Source organism: Nannobrachium achirus, assembly GCF_963921795.1.
Source record: "Nannobrachium achirus genome assembly, chromosome: 11".
Lineage (NCBI taxonomy): Eukaryota > Metazoa > Chordata > Actinopteri > Myctophiformes > Myctophidae > Nannobrachium > Nannobrachium achirus.
The window spans coordinates 63,533,629-63,549,257 of record NC_137820.1 but is presented as its reverse complement, the minus strand read 5'-3'; the positions used below and the strand labels follow the sequence as shown (position 1 = coordinate 63,549,257).

The following is a 15,629-nucleotide window of genomic DNA, read 5'->3' as shown; positions in this document are numbered from 1 at the left end:
ACCTTGTGTTTGTTTTGTGGCACATCTGACTCTTGACACACATATTCAGCTACTGTATTGTCGTTGAATATATTTTGGTGTCGGGTGAAAACCGGAGGCTGCCCAGAGCCCTTGGGAATATGGTCAACTAAGTATAGGGTTTGAGTCATAACAAAAAAGAGTGGTTGATTTTATATGCACCCCTAGAGTATTCCTCACATACCCGGAGGAAGGAATGCTGTATATTTTGACCTCCCAGGGCCCCGTCCTTATTTCCCTCTACATCAGGGGTCTTCAACAGGGGGTCCGGGACCCCTAGGGCGTCCTCAGAGTTACTACAGGAGGTCCTCCAAATCTTTTTGTGATAGAAACTTTTTATATTAACTACTTGAACCCTAGCATCCTGAGAACTTTAGCCAAAAATAGCAGATCTACAAGCTCACAACGCCTCGCAGCGCGAGGCGTTGTGAGCTTGTAGATTTGAGCTTGTAGATTTGAGCTTGTAGATTTGAGCTTGTAGATTTCGTCTAAGAGGTTTAGTATAGAGGAGAAAAAGAGCAGACTAGGTACAGAGTGAAAGGTCAAGTTTATTAAGTATTGACGGCTCAAGTGGTTAAATATCTGAAAACACAAATTGACATGGATCCAAAATACACTGATGATTGTGCTGTCAAACGATCAAACTATATATGGAATCTATGAGAAGGTTGTGGGGGTCCCTGCTTGATCTCTCTCTCAACTAAGGGGTCCTTGGCCTGAAAACGTTGAAGACCCCTGATCTACATCAAATCTCTTTGCCTAAAATAGCCGAACGTGATGTGGTGTGAGCCTGTAGATCTGCTATTTTTTGCGGAATGTTCGCCTATTAAGAGGAGAAAGGGGAATCTAGGGCAGTGTTTCTCAAAGGGGGTACGCGGAGGTACTGCAGGGGGTACTCAAGAAAATGCTCCATAAAAGACATTATATTATTTATAGTTAAAATAATTAAAAACATTGAATTAGGAGGGAGACAAAAACATTTACTGTTATGTTTAATGATGACACATGGAGAAATTGGTGTGAGCCTTATAGTTGCTACCCCAAATGACATAGTACCAGGCACCAGGGATGTGCTTGAAAGTTTTAGTTATTGACATGAAATCTGCTCAGTGCTCAGGAGGCACCGTTTGAAACTCTTTAACTCCATTTCTTATTTGTGATTTTATATTCTTGAAATGGGGGGTTTATCATAACATCATATAGGCCTACCACTATTTATGTTTTTTAAAGGGGGTACTTGGATTCAGAAATAAGGGAAAGGGGGTACTCAAGCCAAAAAAGATTGAGAAACACTGCTCTAGGGTTCATGTGGTTGAGGTGTAATCGGACTCCAGTATCTACTTCACTGTACCTGCTTTGGTTTGAGCTGCAACGTAACATCATCTTGTCAGCGTTGTCTCAATGGATTCAGACGGTACGCTGTTATTTCGAAGGCCATCCAAGTTTTTCCAGCGTCATCCATGGTCCTCCTGCATGTGTAAAACCACAGGAGCCGTCTACTGTTTCCCTCCTCTGTAAGCACTTTCTGTGCCCCGTGTCCCATAAACTGCAAAGTAACTCTTGTGTCATCAGAAAGAGACAGAATGAGCTTTCTCTGGCACCCTGAGGCTCTGCTGCATGTTCTACTTTATTCGTACAGGGATTTGTAGGATCCTGGAGGTGTAAGGATTGTTAACCCCTTTAGAACGGGTACACATTTTGTGTATTATTATTTTATGCTTTAACTATTGAAAAATAGCAGATATACAAGCTCACTGCGAGCTTGTAGATCTGCTATTTTTGAAAAATTGTGAAAATTAGAATTTTGACCCGATTCTATAAGTGTCTTTTGAATCCTTCTAAGATTTTTTTAAAAACCCTATGTTTCTATGTCAGCAATCTGGCTAAGCCATTGTCAAAGAAAATGTCCTTTTCACTTAACTGGAGCTCAGTTAGTCTGTTCTTGAGAGACTACTGTGTCAGTGGTTCTCAAACATTTTCATATGAAGGACCCCCAAAAATTATTACATTTTCACCACTTTCAAAAATAGCAGATCTACAAGCTCGCAGCGCGGCACTCGGTGCCGCGCTGTGAGCTTGTATATCTGCTATTTTTCTATAGCTAAAGCATTCAATAATTCTAGGCCTAAATGGGTTGTAAGACAGCTTTGTGTAAGGGTCAGGGCCCAGGGTTAACGGCTATCTGTAGATGATGTTTAAGGCCTGTGCAACTTGCCATATCTGGCCCGCTCCCTTCACCCAATTACGAGTCCTGATGGTTTTGGTGTTAATGTACTGTGTACTCACAGTCACACACAGCATGTTGCTGTGGAGTTGAGACGGATTGATTGCTTATGATTCTCGCGTGTTGACTGCGACAATTTGCTAATGCTCCCGTCATACAGTCTGGGAGATGGAAGTTCTAATCAAGTCCTAAGCGTTATGTCTTCTTTCAATATTCTTTGGGCGTTATTTTGTATTTCTCTGGTGTTGTTGGTGTTACTCACATGATGTTTTCAAATGTTTTCTTAAACTATACACGCATAACAAGAATATGTCACTCAAATGACTCTGTCTGTGCTAGTGTGCTTCTGTTATGTTTCCAGTGGGACTACAGTTCCGTGCAGCAGTGTTTTTCGGGAGGTGTAGCTCCAGACTAATATAGCATTCGGAGCTTGTGGAATAGTTGTCTGGCTATGCGAGACTACTAATGACTTTATCACATACCCAGCCTTTATGTGTCCTCGTGGTCGTAGAAGGACTGAGAAGGTGATATCTAATAGCCCCAGAGGGCTGATGACTAATATCCCCAAGGGCTGATACAGCTAAAGGTGCACCGGCGTGCAATGAGCTGTCACCATTAGGGACGTTGCTGTGTAAGGAACTAAATGATTGCCCAAGCATTCGTTGTTGCCCTCAGTTGGGTAAACCCAGGTAACGACACGTGCCCAGGTAATTAACTACCCGGATATGATACTTTGTGTGACCTTCCATCTATCTATACAGCATGGGTCCAATTGCTGGGGGGATTGGGGGGATCCATGACTCTGCTTTGGATATCCCCCCTCGTGTCATACATTTTTATGGCTGGTGGAGATATCCCCATGATCACGAGCATTGATGAAACAGAAACAGCGATAAACATACAGTATACAATATTTCCTTTTGGGAAATGTAGACTACTGTATATATGCAATTTTGATGTTTGTCATACGAAGACGTTTATGTAGGGCTTAATAATAAAATGCCACCCCCTCTTTTTTTTATGAATCTTTTTTACAAATTGAACCCTGACATATGTATGTATGCGATAAGGTCTTGCTGCACGGTCATTATGGCGTATATGGATTGATTGATTGATTTATTATAAGTTTGCAATAGAAAAAAGTACAGTTTCATGACAGTACAAATCACTGGTTCAAGGTCAACTAAAAGGAGATCCTAGAAAGCCGAGGCTTATTTCCACAGGAACCACACTTTAAGTATCTCATATAACATTGAAAGACAGACGGATAGAACATAGTACTTTATCTAGGGTAATATCAGTTTCAAAAGCATAACATCAAATACAAAGGCAGAAAAAAGAATAATAAAAAAAGGGGGGGGGGGGGGCATGGGGGCTTAGTCTATTTACAAGTCACGGGTAGCAGCTGTCTGAAGGTGACTTTTCATACCAATTTTGAAAGAGGCTAGGGATTTGCTCTCCTTTAGGGCTTGAGGAAGGGCGTTCCACATGTTGATGGTGTAGCAGGAGAACGAGTTAGAGCCTTGTTTAGTGTTAAATCTACGTTGATGATGATTAGTGGAGCTGCCTCTGGTGTTGTGGTCGTGAACATCCTTGACCTTTAAGAAGTAGTTTGTCAGGTACATGGGAATCTTGGAGGTGTAGTGTATCTTGTACACCAGGCCCATTGCAAGATGCTGTACTCTGTCAGCTACTTTGGACACGACGGGCTGATAATTATCAGCCTGAAGTGCAGCACTATAGCACTTATTACCCGGCTAATAAATACGGTTAATAATTTGACTCAAAACTAAAAACAAAATGAAGTATTTCCTTGTTTACAGACGGCTGAACGTGTTCCACAAGTGTTGCGCTGGGCGTCCCCCCACGGGTCGCCTTGGAAAACAAGGAAGTGCTGATCAAATAAATCCATTTTCTGTTCCTACGTCGTCTATTTCTCGCCTCAAATGTTTTAAAAAACACTCTTGAGAGCAACGTTTAATTGTAAATGACGCTGTGTGTTTATTTACATGGCTGACATGTTGGATACGGTACTAAATTCACACAGTGCATCCTGACTGCAGCAGGTGCTCTGAGCCGTTGATGAGCAGCGGTGAATTATAGAGTGGAGTGGTCATTATACGCCTATAATTCACCGCTGATTTCAGCGCTCAACCAATCAGAATCAAGCATTCAACCAAGCCGGGTAATAAATACAGTTAGAGTAGCCTATATTCTAAGCCAGGGGTTCCCAAACTTTTTTGTCTCAGGGCACCCCATAAATATTATTTTTAATCCAAGGCACCCCAACATTATAATTTTCACTCCCAGCACCTTAGTGAAAACAGCAGATCTACAAGCACTAGTTTTCACTAGTTTTGTGCGACAGTCTGATGAAGCAGGGCTTTGCTTTACCAAAAGACGTACACATTTGAAACTTGGAGATACAAGGTTTCTGCCCGACAGTGACGATATTTTAGTGATTATGTTGCGAGGAAAACGTTGAGATAATGGCCATTTTGTTTTTTCGAACTGACTGAAAATAACTTTGTACTTCAAGTTTAAAAAATGATGCTAAATATTTTTTCAAGTGTCCAAATAAATTCCATATTATCAAATGATCTCGCAGCACCCCTGGACTGCCGTCACGGCACCCCAGGGTGCCCCGTCACTCACTTTGAAAACCCCTGTTCTAAGCACTCTGTCTGTGTCTTTGCAGGATTTCCGCGATGCCGTGGCCAAAGCCTCTCGTCAGAGTGGGAAGCCCGTCATAGAGGAACGTGTTCTCAACCAGATTCTTTACAATCTTCCCCAGCTGTACGAGCTCAACCAAGACCTGCTCAGAGAGCTGGAGCAAAGAGTTGCCAAATGGTATCACAACCACACAATGTGATTTTAATAGAAAACTATTTGAGCCTGAAGGATGGCAGATACTATTCTGATTTTGGAGAGTCCTGGTCTGCTGATTACTGACGTTCTGACTGATACACTGTATTGTGTCAATAGTGAAAACTTTTCTAATTAATTTATTTACTTAATTGGGTCTTAATTATGTAATTTATGTTATGTCCCCAATCTGGACATAATATCAGCTACATAATTACTGATACCAAAGTCATCAAAAAAGTCACAGATATATCGGTCGGGCTCTAGAAGGGCCCTATGTGTGGCACAATTACACACACACAAGCTTCAACGTGTGTGTGTGTGTGTGTGTGTGTGTGTGTGTGTGTGTGTGTGTGTGTGTGTGTGTGTGTGTGTGTGTGTGTGTGTGTGTGTGTGTGTGTGTGTGTGTGTGTGTGTGTGTGTGTGTGTGTGTGTGTGTGTGTGTGTGATCTAATCATACTGATTAGATAAATCATTATTCATCTCCATGGGGAAATTCCATTGAGCTAGCAGCAATCTCTTCAGACAGACTGTTGGATCACACAATGTTCCGTCTGCCAACAGTCTGTATGTAGTAGGCTACAGTATATACAGTATCTCAGTGGTGTGTTCTAGATGGGCATACAATCATTCCCTCCCACACCCACACGACACGCGCGTGCGTGGTCACCGAATGAAATAACCACACGTCACTTATATATAGCTTTTTATACCTTTTTGCTCCCCAATTTAGTTGGCTCGACTGCCAGTAAGGAGCCCCACCTGAACACAGGCCAGTTGTGTTCGTACAGACACTTGACAAAGCCGGATGCACCGCGGTGGATTTTAATCCCCAGACTCTGCTGTGCTGGGCAGCTACTCAGCGCCCTTAGAAATATAGTTTAAAATATGTTTTATATAAACTCAGCTCAAAAAGAAAGGAAACTTGACTTCGGTCCATTATATCTCCCCTTTAATTATGCCAAATGGTATTGTGTTTGATATTGATTTGTTACCTTTACAACAAGGTACAGCTTGTAATGATCTGACATTTGTGGAATGAGCAATACAGCCAAACGTGTGGGTAGCGCCCCTCCAAAAATTGTCTAAATGGCCTGGCAGGCCTGCAATACTGTATTCACCTTTGTTGCTTGGTGCATTGAATGATTGCACTCTCCCACAGTAATAAGGAAAAGAAAAAACAACACATATTGGACATTTTTACACTTTGTTAATGTTAAGCTCGGTGTCAGGGAAGCCCAAAACGAGAGTAAATGCCAGCAGAACAGTATTGCAAGCCATTTTGGCAAAATTTGGGTCGGCGCTACCACACGTTTGGCGGTGTAGCTCATGCCTCGAAACTGGAATGCCCGATGCTTACAAGCTGTACCTCGTTGTAAAGGTGACGAATCAACGATAAAAATGATATAAAACACAATACAAATTGGTATTATTAAAGGGGAGATATAATGGACCGAAGTCAAGTTTCCTTTCTTTTTGTGCTGAGTTTACATCTCTGTAGCATTCAAAGATTGTGGAAGAGTAGTCTGACCTGAGAGACTAGCATAGCAGCAAGTGTGAAACACCGGAGACATGCAAGTAAGAGCAGGGAGATGAGAGTAAAGGACAAGTTAAGATTAAATAAGAATAAATATAATTAGAGTCTACACAGACATGAACACTACATCCCTGTAGCATGTCGTCGTTGTCGGGTGGAAACCTCGTATCTCCAATTTCACATTTGTATATTCTTTCGCAAAGTAAAGCCCTGCTTCATCACACAAGGCCGTCGCACAAAAGTAGTGAAAACAGCAGATCTACAAGCACACAACGCCTCGCGGTGCGAGGCGTTGTGTGCTTGTAGATCGGCTGTTTTCACTAGTTTAAATCATTTTTAAAATGATAAATGCAAAATGAACGATTTTGGACATACAAGGTTTTCACCCGACAACGACGATGTGCTTTTCAGGTCTATTTGCAGTCAGGTAATGTTTCTATGATGCATAAATGTCTGTATGCTGTCTTGCTGCTAGGGATGAGAGTGCCCGGCTAGCCGACATCTTTGTGAAGAAAGGGCCCTATCTAAAGATGTACTCCACGTACATCCGTGAGTTTGACAAGAATGTCACCCAGCTGGAAGAGCAGACAAAGAGGAATGCTGTGTTTGCTGGAGTGCTGCGAGAATTTGAGGTAAGGAAGCTCGACAGACCTGTTTTTATCCACCTGCTATTGTGTTTACGAGGAGTGTCTTTGGGTCTTTTCATTTCTTTGAGGCGTGAGGGGTGTCAGAGAGCGAAGTTTTCCCCTTCACACTTTTTGATTCTTACAGAAATTAAAGTCCATGTGGTTAACATATACCTAGAGGTTGCATTTTCTGTTTAGTAAAAAAAAAATATATATATATATATATATATATATATATATATATTATCACTGCCATTAATGCACGTCAGCTATGAATTTCGAGTCCTATTTTATACTTTGTTTTATACTTTGTCGTACAACGGTGTCATGCAACAACAACTGCAAACTTACGACAAACATTGCGAGCTTTTAGATCTGGTATTTTTTAAATGTGATTATTTTATTTAAATCATTTATATATATATATATATATATATATATATATATATATATATATATATACATATATATAATTGCCTGAATTGATTAGTTTGATTAATTGTTGCACCCATTATAACATGTGTATTGTCTGTATTCCAGGCCAGTCCACGCTGTGCCAACCTGGCGCTGAGACATTACCTGCTGAAGCCGATTCAAAGAATCCCTCAGTATCAGATGCTGCTTACAGGTAACATTTACTAAATATTCACTTCATTTGAACAATGTATTTCTCATTCTATATGAATTCTTAAATAACCCCCCCAACATAAAAATAACTAACCAATATTCATTCTTGATCAGATCAACAAACATTATGGTCTCCCATCACAAGTGTTACACTGCCATCTAGTGAAAAGAAAGAGAAGTGTGGCATTTGTCTCATTTACCTTCAAGCCACAGAGTAGGGCAGGAGAGAGGGGTCTACCAGCACCCCAGTGACATGTTTTCGAAACCTGTTTTTTTTGGACCGTTATGATGTCTAGTTATGATTTCTGCTTGTTGCCGTCGCCAACTAATGTCCCATGGGTTCATTTTTAACCTTTTCTCACAACTATTCCCGATCTGAACCATACAATGGTCATAACAGAAAATGCCATAACGCTTGATGTAAACAACCTACAGGGACAAATGAACACACTTTTCTATATGATTTTGACCCAGGGAATTCATTAAAGTGGTTATTTTTAACATTTATGCACATCTTGACCCTATTTCAGGACAGAAACGGTGAAAAATAACCCAAAAATGTTCAAAACACGTCTATACTTCTCTTTGTACAGATAAATTAAGGTGTATTCTTTTGATACCACAGGTTTTTTAGGACCCTTATGATGTCTAGTTATGATTTCTGCTTGTTGCCGTGGTCAACTAATGTCCCATGGGGTTCATTTTTAACCTTTTCTCACATATCCCCAATTAGTGTGGGGATTTAGGGGAGCAAATGCTAATTTCGTGCAATTTTGACTTAAAGCGCAAAATTTTGCACAGATGTAGCCCAGGGCTTGCTCTAATGATTTAGCTAGGGCGCCCGAGTCTGCGACCTTCGGGGTCTCCACAGCGGTCAAATCAAGTTGGGCTTCCATTGACTTTCTATACAGGAGGAAAATACCCAGAAAAAGATTTTTTTTCTGGGTATTTAAGGAGGATCTGAGGGGTCTAACTAGGGGTTTGTCATGATGCTGAATCCATTGCAGGCATTTGTTTTGCACAAAAAACATTCTGTGGGCTAGAAATGGCCTCAGAAAACAATACACGTATGGGAGAGTATTCATGTTAGTCGGAGGCCTTAGGGTTTTTTTTTCTTGTGCTAATCAGTCTAAAAGTTCAAAATTTTGCACAGATGTAGCTCAGGGCATGTTCTAATGATTTAGCTAGGGCGCCCGAGTCTGCGACCTTCGGGGTCGCCACAGCACCCACACAACTCTGAAAAGTGATGACTCATCACTTTTCATCACTAAAGTCGATGGGAGCCCAACTTGATTTGGCCGCTGTGGCAACCCCGAATGTCGCAGACTCGGGCGCCCTAGTTAAATCATTAGAGCATGCCCTGAGCTACATCTGTGCAAAATCTTGAACTTTTAGACTGATTAGCACGAGAAAAAAAAACCCTAAGGCCTCCGACTAACATGAATACTCACCCATACGTGTATTGTTTTCTAAGGCCATTTCTAGCCCACTGAATGTTTTTTGTGCAAAACAAATGCCTGCAATGGATTCAGCATCATGACAAACCCCTAGTTAGACCCCTCAGATCCTCCTTAAATACCCAGAAAAAAAATCTTTTTCTGGGTATTTTCCTCCTGTATAGAAAGTCAATGGAAGCCCAACTTGATTTGACCGCTGTGGAGACCCCGAAGGTCGCAGACTCGGGCGCCCTAGCTAAATCATTAGAGCAAGCCCTGGGCTACATCTGTGCAAAATTTCGCGCTTTAAGTCAAAATTGCACGAATTTAGCATTTGCTCCCCTAAATCCCCACACTAATTGGGGATATGTGAGAAAAGGTTAAAAATTTACCCCATGGGACATTAGTTGACCACGGCAACAAGCAGAAATCATAACTAGACATCATAAGGGTCCTAAAAAACCTGTGGTATCAAAAGAATACACCTTAATTCATCTGTACAAAGAGAAGTATAGACGTGTTTTGAACATTTTTGGGTTATTCTTCGCCGTTTCTGTCCTGAAATAGGGTCAAGATGTGCTTAAATGTAAAAAATAACCACTTTAATGAATTCCCTGGGTCAAAATCATATAGAAAAGTGTGTTCATTTGTCCCTGTAGGTTGTTTACATCAAGCGTTATGGCATTTTCTGTTATGACCATTGTATGGTTCAGATTGGGAATAGTTGTGAGAAAAGGTTAAAAATGAACCCCATGGGACATTAGTTGGCGACGGCAACAAGCAGAAATCATAACTAGACATCATAACGGTCCAAAAAAAACAGGTTTCGAAAACATGTCATTGGGGTGCTGGTAGACCCCTCTCTCCTGCCCTACTATAAGGGTCAATTTGTTTCTTACCAATAGGGCTACTTTTGTGTAATTGAAAATGTAGATATATTCATGTGGTGTGGTGTGGTGTGGTACTAAAGCTGCAGTGGAAAAGGGGCTATTGTGAAGTCAGGTTTCTAAACGTCGCACCCATCTGTATGTTTAAGGCTTTAAGCGTTGGTTAAAATAGCTGATCTACAAACTCACGTTGTCTTGTGGATGCGACGCGTTGTGAGCTTGCAGATCAGCTATTTTCGGCATGCAACACAGCGAGGTAGTCATGCTTAGTCTTTAATTAGTCTTTAATAAGCTTAGTCTTTTCATGGATCTCCTTTTAGTAGACCTTGTACCAGTGAACTGTACCGTCATGAAACTGTACCTTTTCCTATGCAAACTTCTACTAAAGTCTTCAATCAATCAATCTTTACTTGCGTTGCAACTTGCAAAGACGTAACAAGGAAGAAGAGAAGCACCCAGGCAGACGGCACAGAGGAGCGCCTCAGTCCGCTCACATATCAACTTTCGCGAGGTCTTCTGCAGCTGCGGGTGTTATTTGGAGCATAATGTGAAATGTGAATGAAAAGAAAGACGCGAGGACAGAAGACCGCGGACCGAACGAGCCGACGAGCGCCGCTCATGGATGTCAGAATGAACGCGCTTCCAGTGAGCTGAAGTAGCCTACAGCCAAACTTGGAAGACTTCTGTCTCTTCTGCACCATGCTGTTTGTTTATCACGCTGCTTGTTGGTGTGTTCAGTTGTCGTCGCTCTCACTCGCGCTGCTCAGTGACACGGACATTCCCAGCATTCTTTCTGTAGAGGTGGCCTGACGTCACCACAGCTGCTTGCAATGGAATGCACATTAAATGCGCGCTGATGAGACCTATGGATGAGACCCGTTAAGAGAATCGGACCGGCAAAAATGATTGACCCGGTTCTGGACCCGCTATCATGGAACCGGGTCCTAAAAAGAACCGGTTTCGGGTCCCAACCCTAGTCACAATGAGTCAGAGCTTTCGCCGATTTCCTCCGGAACAGCCTGATGTCAACAATCAACCCAGCATAAGGAGATTCCGAACGTTTCGCGCCGGTTCGGGAAAACCGTGCGTCGGGTCGGGTCGGGTCGAGACCCGGCACTGCACTCCGCGCCGCGGCGGGGAACGCGCGTGCCGAATCTGAAGCCGGTGGGACGAACGGTTCTCGAGATACGCGGATTACAGACAGACAGACAGCCAGACAGACACACACGCAGAGACTTCTCGCATTTATAGATAGATATGATATCTGTCTTGATGTACAAGTACACCCCCTGGACATGACCACTACACTAGACAGCCACAGGTTCTGATAATCATGTTTGTTAAAAAAGGGGAGGGGAAAGTTCTATGTAGGCTGAGTGCCTTGATTTTATTGATTTTTTTTTTCTTCATATTTTGGAGGCTTGGGTGAAATCAATAAATGTAATCTGAGTATTTCTGAAATTTTCGAGTGATCATATTTTCTTTCATTCAGAACAGAAAAATAACGGCCGGTAGAGAAGGGCTCATTTTAAACACTAGAAGCGACGCGCTCCTTGAGGGCTGCAGGTCGCAACTCAGAACAGCTCTGCAGTTAATTTCCTACTTTCTCTTTTTCTTGCTTTTTTCCTGTCTTCTTTTTTTCTTGTGGTGACTCATTACATTGGCCAAGCTGGGCATGTTCTGAGGAACTTTGTTTTATTCGTGTATATAGTAGTTTAGTCTTTTTTTCGTGTTTTTTCTGATCGGCTGGCAGAAAAAGTGGGGGAAGGGCCTTCTGTGCCCTGCGAGGAACAAAGCAGAGGAAACAGTGGCCTACCTCTATCAGTTTAGCCTGTCTTAAGCGTGTGGCCCTGGGGCAACGGGACTGGCTCGTTGCTTTGGTGTTTTTTTTATGGAGACACCAGTCTGTTGGTGCCGTAGGCATGGAGGTGTACGTGGACCTTGTTCTGGATGCAGGCGAGCATGGCGGCGGGAGTCAGATCCGGAGTAAACTGCATACGCGCGATGTTCGCGCAGAAGAGGAGGCCTACACGCTGTCGTCGTGAAAGCCCGTAACTCTGGCCAGAGGCGCACGCTGCGCACCGGAGGAGCGGAGCCCTCGCCGCGGAGGCTCGTGGCGTGGACCGGAGGATGTGTCGCTGTGGAGGTCCGTAACATACGTGGGCCAAGACGGCGGAGGAGACGCTGTACTACCGAGGCTCGGAAGGACGATTGCAACGCGCACACAACTCCACGATATTGTTCCAATCTTCCATCCCGGGCCATCCAAATGACTCCCCCCCCGCCCTCCCTCCTGTATTGCGGAGAGGAGCATCGCCATCTATCTGCGTTTTTTTTTTTTTTTCCTTTTTCTTTGTTGTGACTTGACATTGGTCACTTCTTTTGTTTGCACAGACTTTTGGACACTTTTTTGGCTCTGCACTTTTTCTTTTATTTAGGCTAAGCATTATTATTATTGTCTTGGTGCAAACACTTTTGCATACTGTATATATGTGTAGGCTATATATTTTTTGGCACTACGTTGAGAAGTAGTTTCTAATGTTTGAATGACTGGACCATTGTAAGTTCTTTGAGTTTGCAATATGCTTAGAAAAGTCCCTTAAAATTGCAATCCTTTACTTGAAACGTTAGTACTACTTTTTTGTTGTTGTGTTCTGTCTCGACACTTTATGTATATATATATATATATTTTAACCTAATTGCAATGTATGGCTGATTCTCCTGTATTGTTGATTCTTCTTTCTTGTTTGTTTTTGTCACTCGGCTGTACACAACAGTCCTTTTCTTTTTTTCTTTTTTTCTAACTGTCCTGTAACCTTTAACTGCTGTACCTTCTGGGTAACTGAATTTCCCCCTTGGGATAATAAAGGTATCTATCTATCTATCTATCTATCTAGTCGGCATCTAGTCGGCGACCTGGCCAACTCGGAACAATGTAAATAGGGAATGAATGCCCCGCCTTTAATGCAAACCCCATTATACCTGTTTTCATAGGACCCGTTTTGACCATCTGTCTGCCTGTGTCCATTTATGCCCATATATGGAGATATCTGTATCTGTCTGTCTGTCTGTCGGCGTCCATTTTATGTCCATATATGGAGATCACTGCAGTTATAGTTCTGGGTCCATTGTATGCCCATATATGCCCATATACGGAGATATCTGTCTAGCTGCGTCCATTTTATGCCCATATATGGAGATCTCTGTATCTGTCTGTCTGTGTCCCTTTTATGCCCGTATATGGAGATCTTTGTGATTCTGCGTCCATTGTATGCCCATATATGCTATATATGGAGATATCTGTTTATCTGCGTCCATTTTATGCCCATTTATGAGATCTCTGTCGCTTTTCAAACAGATGGTCAAAACGGGTCCTATTGACTAGCGAAGTGTGATGTCACTTCCGTGAAATGGCGTGAAATGTCACCCTCTACGGGGTTCATGCTGGTATTGTTTTGTATTCAAATCGCCATTGGGGAATTTGCGATCACCGCATATAAGAACTGTGTTAAAAATATAAACACACCATGCTCTCGGATTGACCCAAATGGATATGAAGTATCGACTAAGGTGGAAATGTACAGATTTACCCAAAGAGTAACACAATAAACGCTAGAAACGAGTTACAACAGGCTATATCAGATATGAATGAATATCATAAACTATGCAGAACCCCCCCGCTGACAGAAACGCGCACATGGTGTGTTTATTTTTTTAACACAGTCCTTATATGCGGCGATCGCAGATTCCCCAATGGCGATTTCAATACAAAACAATACCAGCATGAACCCCCTAGAGGGCGACATTACGCACAAATGACGACATGGCTTCGCTTCTCAATGACAACAGGTATAATGGGGTTTGTATTAAAGGGGGAACCGGCACTGTGTCTGCAGCACAGTCGGAGGCACAGACAGATACAGAGATCTCCATAATGGGCATAAAGGGACACAGACAAACAGATGGAGGAGGAGACAAACTTAATGCAAACACCATTATACCTGTTGTCATAGGACCCGTTTTGACCATCTGTTTGCCTGTGTCCATTTATGCCCATATATGGAGATATCTGTATCTGTCTGTCTGCGTCCACTTTATGCCCATACATGGAGATCTTTGACCATCTGTTTGCCTGTGTCCATTTATGCCCATATATGGAGATATCTGTTTTTGTCTGTCTGCATCCATTTTATGCCCATATATGGAGATCTTTGCAGACACAGTGCCAGTTCCGGAAAATCCTGATGTCAGACATCAGAATCCGAAACTTTCGTGCTGGTTCCAGAAAATCGTGTATCGGGTCGGGTCGAGGCCGAGCACTGCACTACCTGCTGCGGTGGGGAACGCGCGTGCCGATTTTGAAATAGGGAATGAATGCCCCACCCTTTAATGCAAACCCCATGAATGCCCCACCCTTTAATGCAAACCCCAATATACCTGTTGTCAAAGGACCCGTTTTGACCATCTGTTTGTCTTTGTCCACTTATGCCCATATATGAAGATCTCTGCACACACAGTACCGGTTGCGGAAAACTCTGATGTCAGATATCAGCTCCGCATACAGGCATTCATTTTATTCCCATATATGGAGAACGCGCGTGCCGGTGGGACGAACGGTTCTCGAGTTACGCGGATTACATACATACATACATACACACTCACAGACATTTTTTGTTGACTCATGTGGCGTACGTGATGTCAGAGCCTTTTATGAAGTGATGTCACAATGAGTAAGCGCTTGCGCCGATTTCCTCCGGAACAGCCTGATGTCAACAATCAGCCCCGCATAAGGAGATTCCGAACGTTTCGCGCCGGTTAGGGAAAACCGCGCGTCGGGTCGGGTCGAGGCCCGGCACTGCACTCCGTGCGGCGGCGGGGAACGCGCTTGCCGAATCTGAAGCCGGTGGGACGAACGGTTCTCGAGATACGCGGATTACAGACAGACAGACAGACACACACACACGCAGAGACTTCTCGCATTTATAGATAGATGAACGTGAGCTGGAGTTAGATCAGACGTGTCAACATTAAAGAGTTTGACATATGCACACACCGTGGGCATCCAGAATGTTAACATCAACTCATTCTGACATGGGGTTTGAACTCACAACCTTCCGTATATCAGGCACAGGCACTACCCACTTCACTATGGCAGTCACATATAATTGACCAGTCATTTAAAAAAAAGGTTTCATGTAATGTACTTGACACACTGAGTGCCTTTTTTCAAAATGATATAGCGCCCCCCTTTGGCCAATTGGGGTAAGATTGGTTTCAGTGATATTTGGACTAACCCCGTGCACGTGATGCGAAAATTACGGAATAAAAGCGGGTTTAAGCGTTTTACAAACTGCTCAAAATGGCGGAACATCGAAGGGCGGAGCTTACTTAACAAAGACACAGATGTCT

The 15,629-nt window shown here is 42.9% G+C and overlaps 1 protein-coding gene across 1 annotated transcript in view; it reads left to right on the top strand.

Moving 5' to 3' along the window:
• The window catches only part of LOC308294530 (FYVE, RhoGEF and PH domain-containing protein 6-like), a gene marked incomplete at both ends in the record, with an annotated part of 57,906 nt that overhangs the window by 14,304 nt on the left and 27,973 nt on the right, over positions 1–15,629 (top strand). Inside the window, 3 exons of the mRNA XM_080737263.1 lie at positions 4,941–5,092; positions 7,120–7,276; positions 7,811–7,898. Coding sequence (XP_080593389.1) covers positions 4,941–5,092; positions 7,120–7,276; positions 7,811–7,898 — 397 coding nt within the window. The remainder of the gene's footprint in view (positions 1–4,940; positions 5,093–7,119; positions 7,277–7,810; positions 7,899–15,629) is intronic.